The 10,425-nt window shown below is 39.8% G+C and overlaps 1 protein-coding gene across 1 annotated transcript; it reads right to left on the bottom strand.

Annotated features, from left to right (window-relative positions):
- Positions 1–487: 487 nt before the first annotated feature.
- LOC145802691 (pectinesterase inhibitor-like) lies at positions 488–1,072 on the bottom strand. The gene has a single exon (XM_082895457.1). The coding sequence runs from the start codon at positions 1,070–1,072 to the stop codon at positions 488–490; it is 585 nt and encodes a 194-aa protein (XP_082751583.1).
- Between the last annotated feature and the right edge of the window lie 9,353 nt (positions 1,073–10,425).

Here is a 10,425-nt window from a genome sequence, read left to right as displayed (position 1 = left end):
TGAAAATTGGTAAGTTAGACCATCTCTAATATATTGTGCTATTTCAATCATAGCAAAATTGTATTTTAGCATGATACAATATCAATTTTTTATATTTTAAGAAACTCACTCTAACAGTAAGTAGGTTATTTTTTAACACGTTCACTATATAATTTAATTTCTACTACATGAGTGATTTTGTATACCAAATTATATATTTGCAATGTCTTTAAATTAAACTTTTAATTAAAAAATGTAATCTAATAATTAATATTTATAAAAACTTTGATTCATTAGTTTATCATGATAGCCAACACCCTAATTAATTGAGTTCAATACTACTAGTAGTACCATATGATTCAATCTTCTCAAATCCATTTCAAAGTCAATTGAAAAAAGAAAAAAAAAAAAACCTCCACTGCTAAAGGTGCAAAACATTTCACCTACAGCCATGATTTCAAGCTCCAAGTTCATACTCGATTCCTTTTAGGATTGCCGAGTCTTGGATTCATGGAAGCCGAGTAAATGAAGAATATGAATCGTCATACAATGATTTAGAAGAAACCTTGATTACATCGCAAAGAATTTCAAATTCCTTATTCCATCTTCTGCGGTCAGATGAGTAATTTGCTGAATTTTCAAATTGATTTTTGCAATCACGAACTTCTTTCTTAGCATCATTCACTTGAACCGCTATGCGGTTATAGTCACCATCATAGAAGAGTTTCTTGGTTTGTTCAAGGTTTCTAATGGCATCCTGATAATTTTTGTAACACGAGCCATATCGGTCTGTGAATGAGTTGTATCTGTCCTTCCATGCATCATATCTGTTATCATAAGGAGAATTAAGAACCCCAAGAATGTCCCTAGCCTTAGAGGATGCTAAGTCAATTGCAATCTCAGTTAGGCCACGAATATCAGCAACTGATGTACGCCAATCAGATTTCATAAGCTTTATGCACTCATGCTGATCAATAGTCTTAGAACATATTTGCTTGAGCTTAGTTTGTTGTTTAGCAAAGGAGGGACCAATCAACATGAACATGAATACAAGAGAAACTAGCATGAAACAGCTACCAAAAAAGGATGCCATTTTCAATTCTCTATTTCTGGTTTTGTTTTTTTTTGTTCTTCCCTCTTGGCTAGTATGGGAAGTAGGAGAGACTCTTATATAGTACTTTTAATTTGAGGGACTGTCAATTAATACATTTGATCTTGTGTTTCACGAACTGCTATTTAGTATTTTAACAGAAAATTTATTTTGAAATTGAAATTTTATTTAATATATTTATTGCATCTTTATAAGTTTCTTCTCAATGAATTACCTCGGTTACAAGATGAACTGTTCATATGCATATTGCTATTTTTTATTTCCTTCTTTATTTATTTATTTTTTGGGTGAGAGAACAAATAACCTTTGCTAATTCTTCTTAAAGAAGCAAAATATGTCTCTTAAAATTTTTGAAAAAAAAAACCATGAAAATTATCTTACTAATTATCAATATAATATGAGATTTTTTTAAAATTTAAAAAATGTGACTGCCCCTACACCCCTAAATCAGTCATTTTTACGTTTAAGCACCATAAAACAAAATCTGTAAATTTGAACTCCTTGCCACAACCCACTATAATTAAGTAATTGGGAGTCACCATCTAAGTAAATATAAATTTTCAAACCACATAAAAAAAAATAGAAAAACAACACATGTTTTTGAAACCAAAGATTAATTTGGTAGATGACACATTTCTTATAAAGTCTGATGTTTGGACTTGATGCTTGAACGTTTAGGTCTAAAGCGAAACATTTTGGATTGCGATAAATAAAAATAAAATTTATTGACGTCCATAGGTAGCATAGCTGTGAAGGAGTTGGATTGGGATGAGCTGTAAATCTAGGGACTTGGGGTGGCTGCTGTGCGCCTTGCATAGCAGCCACTGTTGTACAGTCAAATCGACTCTTTTTGGAGCTCATTTTGATGATCCGAACTGTTCACATTTTAAATACATTGAGTAAAACATACCTGCAAACAATCAAATTAATCAAATATCGTTAATCCTTCCATCCACTCACATTTGTATATACAAAAATAAATGACAATTGTGATTTAAAACATTAAAATGAATACAAATGTGAATTGATAAAGAGTCTGTTGATATTCGATCAACTTGATTTTTGACAAGTATGTTCTACTCGATGTTCTTTAAAAATTGAAAGGTTCGGATGATGAAAATAAAATCCGAAATAATTCTCATGAGCCGCACAATAGTCACTAATGTGCAAACCGCATAGCAGTGACTCCTGATTCTAAATCTAAACAATTTGGGTTCCTGATTCTAAATCTAAACAATTTGGGTTCAATTCTCATTAGGGACTTAACCAATATATATTGTTTGCATATTTAAGATTTACTCTAGATTCACCATGGTCTTGCCATGGCGAGATTACTTGTCATAAAAAATAAATTAAAATTTTTAGAAAACAACAATCATTAAAAAATTATTACTATGTCCTTTTTTGGGTGGGATGGCAGCCTTTTTTAAGTAAACCTTCTAAAAAAATAAAATTGCTAATGGAAAAGAATTATATTACGCTAACATTTTGAGAGATTGGAACCTTTTTTCAAAATGGGTCTTCTTTTAAAAATAGAGCTGCTAAAAATAAGTTAAAAAAAAAACAAAAAGAAGAAGAAGAAAGAATTATATTATATTCATGTTGAGAAATTTGGAACTTTTGACAAAATAGGGCTCATTTTGCTTTTCACAGTAATAGCAAGACTAGTATTTATTTGAGCTCCGATCTCAGGGATGGTATCAACGTAATGTTGTAGTGTGAACAAGTCTATTATTTTTCCCTTTTTTTTTAGATTTCTTTTTTCCTACTTTAAGAATTTATATAATATATATTTCTACTTATGTAAGATAGAGGCCTAAGCCAAGGAACAACTAAAAAACTCTCCAATAAGGAGGCTCTTGAACAAGGCACTGTTTCAGACGATATGACGGCACCTTAACTATTTTCAACTGCTCGTCTCCATGAATGGCCTCCTTAGCTATTTGATCTGCACATCCATTTATATCTCGAGCAATGTAAATGAGCTTGCATTCCCAAGTTTAGTCCAAGACCCTCCGTATTTGAGGTTTCTCTATTCTACTTTAAGAATTTAGCATGTTTGGTACGATTGAATGAAATGAAGTGGGAATGGAATATAAAGTTGAATAGAATGGAATGTCCATTCTCATTCGATTGTTTGGTTGCCAACATGGAATGCCATATGAATAAGATGATAATTCTCATTCTCATGTTTGGTTATACCTATTAAACTCATGAAATGGAATAAATATTTATTTACTTATTTTTGTAATAAGCTAGTTACAAATAAATTAAAATTTTATATAGATCATGATAATATTAATAGTTGTGAAAGTGATGGTGTGAGTCATAATAGTGGTGGTGGTATCAGCGGCGGCGATAGTGACGGCATTTGTAGTGGTGATAGAAATGATAGTAGGATAGCGGTAGTAGATTGTTGGCGCCTTAGTGATAGTAGTAAGGTGGTGTTGTGGTTGCGGTGACGATGATGGCGACGGTGTTTGTGGCGGCCAACTATAGTGGTGGTAGTAGTAGTGGCGACATCGGTGGTATAGTAATGGTAGCATGGTGGTGTGGTGGTTGTGGCGGTGACCGTGGTGGTGGTGGTAGTGATGGTTGTGGTAACAATAAGATGGTAGTGGCGATACGGTGGTAGGAGAACAGAATGTTGGTAGTAGTTAAATAATAATTTTTTTAAAGTGCCAACAAAAAAATAATAATGGTAATTCCATGATGGAATGAAATGGCTATTCCTTAGGTTGGAAGAAAAAACAGGTATTCCCACATTTTGTTAAGGCATACCAAACAAAGGGAAAGAGAATGCAAAATTAGAATGGACATTCCATTCCAGATTTTTAATCAATTTTTTAAGAAGCTCCAAATATCAAATTAAACTTATTTATGTAACGCCCTCAAAATAAACCCATAATAACCATAACATTAACATGCATTTATAAAAGAAAACGAATCATTTGAGTTATTCATCAGAGTATTCTTATTGAAAGACATCACATGTAACATCCTGCAACATCAAAATAAATGCCCTAAGGGCTTACATCTTTCCAAGCTAACACTTGGACACAAAAAGGATGAGTACTAACTCGTTTACAAGTTAAGCTCTAGGCTTGAATGTTTACATGAAATCTCAAAAATAACAAAATAAAACATATAACTAAAGACAAGTCTTCAAAATCCCAAACATCAAATCCTTCCAGGCTAAGTCCGTGGAGGTAGCTTATCACCTGAACCTGAAAATGATGTTCCCATAAAGGGTGAGCCACAGCCCAGTAGAAAAATACTAAACCAAATATAAGCATTGAATAAAGCTATAGCATTCAATAGATGGTTAACCAAGATAATCAATTTTATCATTAAACAGTCTCATGACACTAATGTCTAAGACACATTTCACTTTCCATTATTATCAACATGACTCAGAACCTAGCCAAACTTACAACAGTGAATTATATATCATATTCACATTACTTCCAATATCAACAAAACAAATGAGACTCATGCTCATATCAAAACACTTCATACTTCCCATTTGATACACATTTTAGTGCTGTATCAATAATCATGTAAAAACACTTCAATATAATAAGCACACATAAAAATGGTGCTAATGGAGTCCATCCCCTATCTCCTCCCAAACAAAAATCCGGTTTAGAGGTCCATCCCCTATCTTCCCCTAAACCGTGGAGTACATCCCCTATCTCCTCCCAAACAATATGCATATGCAATGCTCAATCAATACATGTAATTTCTGTATTAATTCAATAGTCTAAATTTATGACTTAACAAATTGATTAGTTTCAATTTTCCCTAATCCGCATGCAACGTCTACAACAAGCACGACTATCCTCCACCTATAGCCCAAAACAGACTCGAAAAATAAATATACCAACAATTCAATAGGCGAGTGATTTATATTATCCAACTACACCATTTAATCAATAAATTCCCCAATTTCATGGATTTAACCAAATTCCCCAATTTCCTTAAATTAATTACTCAAATCAATTTAGCAATTCAACTAGGGTTTTTTTCCCAAAATTTTCAAAGTGTCCCCAACCTATCAAAATACCAAACTTAGAACAAAGCATATAAAATGGAGTAGGAAGATCCCTACCTCGAAGAAAATAACCCGTATGGAGAAGATGGAGATGAAGACCAAAGACCAACGTGCTCCAAATCCCAAGTTTCTCAGATTAAAACGAAGCCCTCAACTCACTCTAACTTTTTAATAAAGGATCTAAGGTAGAAACTCACTCTAAGTAGATCAATCGTAAGAGAGAAGGTGTGTAGAGGGAGAGAGAGAGATAAAAACACTCCAGGGGCGGTTTTTAAAAGGTTATGAAGGAAAAGTAGGTCAAAAAGTGATCCAAAAAGTGAAATCACGGACTGATATAATCGACTCTACGCTCGAGCGTAGAAAGCCCCGCTCGAGCGTAAGACACAGAATCATGCTCGAGCGTGAAGAAAGCCGCTCGAGTGTCGATTGCACCCTTCCAGAAGTTTTGCAGGCGCTGGCACCCGCTCGAGCGTCAAACTCCCCGCTCGAGCGGAGGAGCAAAAATAAGGGATCACGCTCGAGCGTAAAAACTACCGTTCGAGCGGAAGAACTGCAGAGCAAAATACTGGGAGATGGAAAATCACGCTCGAGCGTCAAAATTCCCGCTCGAGCGGAGAAGCAACAACGAAGGGACCGCTCGAGCGTTAAAACTTCCGCTCGAGCGTGAAGGCCAAAATCTGGGCATTACCTATTGGCATCTAAAATCAACCAACCTGTAACAGACCCGCCCAACACAACCTATGCTTCAAATACAAAGAGATTAAAGGACAACAACAACCAATAAGCAATGACAGGATCCACGGAACCTAAGTCCGGGTACAATAATTTAAAGAGAATAGACCGGGGTCGCTATAACCTCCCCTCCTTAAAAGAATTTCGTCCCCGAAATTAAGCACAAGGTTTCGAAAACAAGTTTTTCTCAAATTCCAACAATATGATAACTCACTAATAAACAACTTGACCCAACACCGGCCATTCCATCTCTTAACAAAGAGGCATGCCACAATATGCAAAACAACCATATATTTCAACCTGCATTAACACTATGCAATTTTCTTTCAATTTTCAACAATTTTCAATATATTCAATATATACAATGTTCCATTAAACTTCCATTTCGAGGCAAGTTCCAAAATATTTCCATTAACCAAAACATTCTAAATGTTTTACAGCTTAAGACATATATAAAAAGCTTTAAAGTTCGACAATATTACAAAATCTAACTACAAGATTACAAATCAATAAACATGTCCGGATATTTCTCGCGGACTTCCAACTCACGTTCCCATGTGGCTTCCTCCACCCCGTGATGTTTCCACAAAACTTTCACCAAAGGAATGGTCTTGCCTCGCAAGACTTGATCCCGCTTATCCAAGACCCTAACCGGTCTCTCCTCATACGAGACATCCTTATCAACTACTAAATCGGTCCAATCCAATACATGTGATGGATCCGGCTCATACTTCCGAAGCATACTCACATGAAACACGTCATGTACTCCGGACAACTGCGGCGGCAAAGCTAAACGATAAGCAGTCTCGCCAATCCTCTCAAGGATCTCAAAAGGACCAATGAATCGAGGGGACAACTTCCCGCTCTTCCCAACCTCATCAATCCCCGTCGTGGTGATATCTTCAAAAAGACATGATCACTCACCTCAAACACCAAAGGTCTCCTCCTACGGTCGGCATAAGATTTATGACGACTCTGGGCTGTAACAAGCCTCTTACAGATAAGCTCAACCTTCTCCGTTATTTCCCTCACTAACTCCGGACCCAACAGAGGTGTATCACCCACCTCGACCCAACAAACAGGAGACCTACACGGTCGGCCGTATAAGGCCTCAAACGGTGCCATACCGATACTAGACTGGAAGCTGTTGTTGTAGGCAAACTCCACTAATGGCAAGTGCCTCTCCCATGACCCGCTAAAGTCAAGAACACAACCCCGAAGCATATCTTCAAGGATCTGAATAGTACGCTCGGAATGCCCATCGGTCTGAGGATGATAAGCTGTGCTAAAGGTCAACTTAGTACCTAAGGCGCTCTGCAAGCTCTACCATAATCTGGCAGTAAAACGAGGGTCCCTATCGAAGACGATCGTCACTGGAATCCCGTGCAACCTCACTATGTCCCGAATATACAAGTCGGCAAGATGATCTACTGAATCTCTAACGCGCATAGGAATGAAGTACGCCGACATAGTCAACCGGTCTACAACCACCCAAATAGCATCACTGCCCCGCTGAGTCCTCGGAAGACCTACAACGAAGTCCATAGTGACATGCTCCCACTTCCACTCGGCAATAGGCAAGGGTTGCAACAAACCCGCTGGCCTCTGATGTTCGGCCTTCACTTGCTGACAAGTAAGGCACTTAGACACGAAAGCTGCCACATCTCTCTTCATACCCCGCCACCAAAACTGGCGACCCAAATCCCGATACATCTTAGTACCTCCCGGATGCACCGCAAGGCGTGAATGATGAAACTCTCGGAGTACCTCCTCTCGATGAGACTCCGGCACAAACAGACGGTCTCGGTATCTCACACTCAGGTCGGGATACACCGTCAAACCTTTCTCAACCTTCCCACCAGAAATCTTCTCACGGAGGGATTCTACCTCAAGGTCGCCCCTCTAAGCCTCTAACACTCGAGTCACAAGTGTAGGTTGCGCAATAATAGAAAACAAGGCCGCAGCCTCAATGGATTCGCCCAGAAGCAAATCAAACTCTCCAAGTGCACCTAACATCTCCCACTCTCGGATGGCTATACTAGCTATGTCACCAACAGGTTTCCTGCTAAGGGCGTCGGCCACCACATTGGCCTTTCCCGGATGATAATGCAATTCAAAGTCATAATCCTCAATAAATTCCATCCACCTCCTCTGCCTCAAGTTCAAGTCTTTTTGTGTGAACAGATATTTCAGACTCTTATGATCCGAGAATACCTCGAACCTCTCACCGTAAAGATAATGTCTCCAAATCTTCAAGGCAAATATCACAGCTGCTAACTCTAAATCATGCGTAGGGTAATTCTTCTCGTGAACTTTTAACTGACGTGAGCCATAGGCAACCACTTTCCCCTCTTGCATCAACACACAACCAAGACCCTCTCGTGAGGCGTCACAATAGACTGCATAACCCAACCCTCTCTCCGGAATAATCAAGACTGGAGCAGTGGTCAGTCTAACTTTCAACTCCTGGAACGACTTTTCACAAGTCTCACTCCAAACAAATTTGACTCCCTTCCGAGTCAATCTAGTCAAAGGCGAAGCTAATCTGGAGAAATCTCTTACAAACCGGCGATAATACCCAGCTAATCCCAGAAAACTGCGGATCTCAAACACACTCTTAGGCTGTACCCAATCTTGCACTGCCTCTGTCTTGGATGTATCAACAGACACCCCTTCCCTAGAAATTACATGGCCTAAGAACTTCACCTCCTCTAGCCAGAACTCACACTTCCCAAACTTAGCATAAAGCTGATGGGCTCTAAGTAAATCAAGCACCACCCTCAAGTGTTCCTCGTGCTCTTCCTCTGAAGGTGAATAGATAAGGATGTCGTCTACGAAGACGACTACAAAACGATCTAGAAATTCCCGGAATATCCGGTTCATCAAATCCATAAATACTGTCGGTGCATTGGTGAGCCCAAATGGCATCACCAAAAACTCATAGTGGCCATACCGCGTACGGAATGCCGTCTTTGGAATATCCTCCTCCCTGACTCTCAACTGATGATAACCTGATCTCAAGTCTATCTTCGAGAAACAACGGGAACCTTTCAACTGATCGAACAGATCATCTATACGGGGCATAAGGTACTTATTCTTAACCGTAGCCCGATTCAATTTCCGGTAATCTATACAAAGTCTCAAAGCACCACCTTTCTTTTTAACAAAGAGGGCCGGTGCTCCCCAAGGCGAAACACTAGGACGTATAAAGCCTTTATCTAGCAACTCCTGGAGTTGGATCTTCAACTCAACTAACTCAGCTGGGGCAAAACGATAAGGTGCCATAGAAATCGGTGCCGTGCCGGGCACTAAGTCAATAGAGAATTCAATCTCTCAATGCGGTGGCAAACCAACAAGATCCTCGGGAAAAACGTCCGAGTACTCACACACCACCCTTGGCAACACAATCTGAGTCTCACCGTCCTCACTAATCGAAAGGTTAGCAAGTAGACCACTAAGCTCACTCCGTCCTCGCGGGACATACCCCGGTGGCAAAACACTACCAATACGGTCCCCCAGAAAATGAAAACACTCACCATTCACGGTACAACAAGTGACTCTCTGGCGGTAGCAATCAATAACTGCCCGGTATGACGATAACCAGTCCATACCCAAAATAACATCGAAACCTCTCATAGGCATAACTACAAAGGAAAATGGGATTCTATGGTAATCAACCTCTATATCACAACCCCTAACACCGTGTTTCAAAATCAATTCACCCCCAAGAGGCGACACTACACAAATAGGAGATGCTAACTGTGCTAACTCCAACTTCAAAACAGATGCAAATGCAGCAGACACAAAGGAATGAGATGCACCCGTATCAATCAAAACATTAGCAACCGAGTTGCAAAACAAGAAAGTACCTCTCACAACAGATGGAGCCGGTACAAGATCATGCGCGGTAACAGCATACACGCGCCCAGATGACCTCTGATCAACCTGCTCACCCCTAGGAGCATAAGATTGCTGCACCGACTGAGACGATGAAGCCCCCTGATTGGCCCTCGAGGCCTGACCCGACTGAGCTGGCTGTTGACCCTGAATCTGCCTCAAACCAGATGCACCAGGTGTGCCACCCAACTGCGGGCAATACCTCTTCATATGCCCTGGCTGACCGCACTGATAACACGAGAGTGGCTGGCCTCTACCCTGACTCTGGCTCTGAGATCGAGCCGAAGATGATGCTGCTCTCTGCACTCCTCCCCTCTGAGGACAAACTGGAGACTTGTGGCCCAGCTGGCCACACTTGAAGCAGGTAATGTCTCCTTGACTGCCTTTCCCCGAACTAGCACTCGGCACAGGAAAAGTCGATCTAGAAAAGCTACTCTGAGACTGTTGGGGATTAAAACCCTTCTGTCTCCTACCATCACTCTGACCATCCTGACTCCTCTTGGAGCCCTTCTGTCCTTCCTCCTCCTCCTGCATCATGATTTCCATGTGGGCTGCAGCATCAACCAAACGCCCATAATCCCGAATCATAGTTCCCCCAACTCTCAGCTTGAGGCCACGCCTCAACTTCCTCTCAAACTCAATACAATGGCGT

Source organism: Camellia sinensis, chromosome 11 (genome assembly GCF_055761805.1).
Source record: "Camellia sinensis isolate YWXY chromosome 11, ASM5576180v1, whole genome shotgun sequence".
NCBI lineage: Eukaryota > Viridiplantae > Streptophyta > Magnoliopsida > Ericales > Theaceae > Camellia > Camellia sinensis.
The sequence above is the reverse complement of the archived record's forward strand: the minus strand, read 5'-3'. Positions and strand labels throughout refer to the sequence as shown.

Coding starts and splice junctions, on each gene's coding strand:
- LOC145802691 (XM_082895457.1), bottom strand. CDS start 1,072: ATGGCATCCTTTTTTGGTAGCTGTTTCATGCTAGTTTCTCTTGTATTC.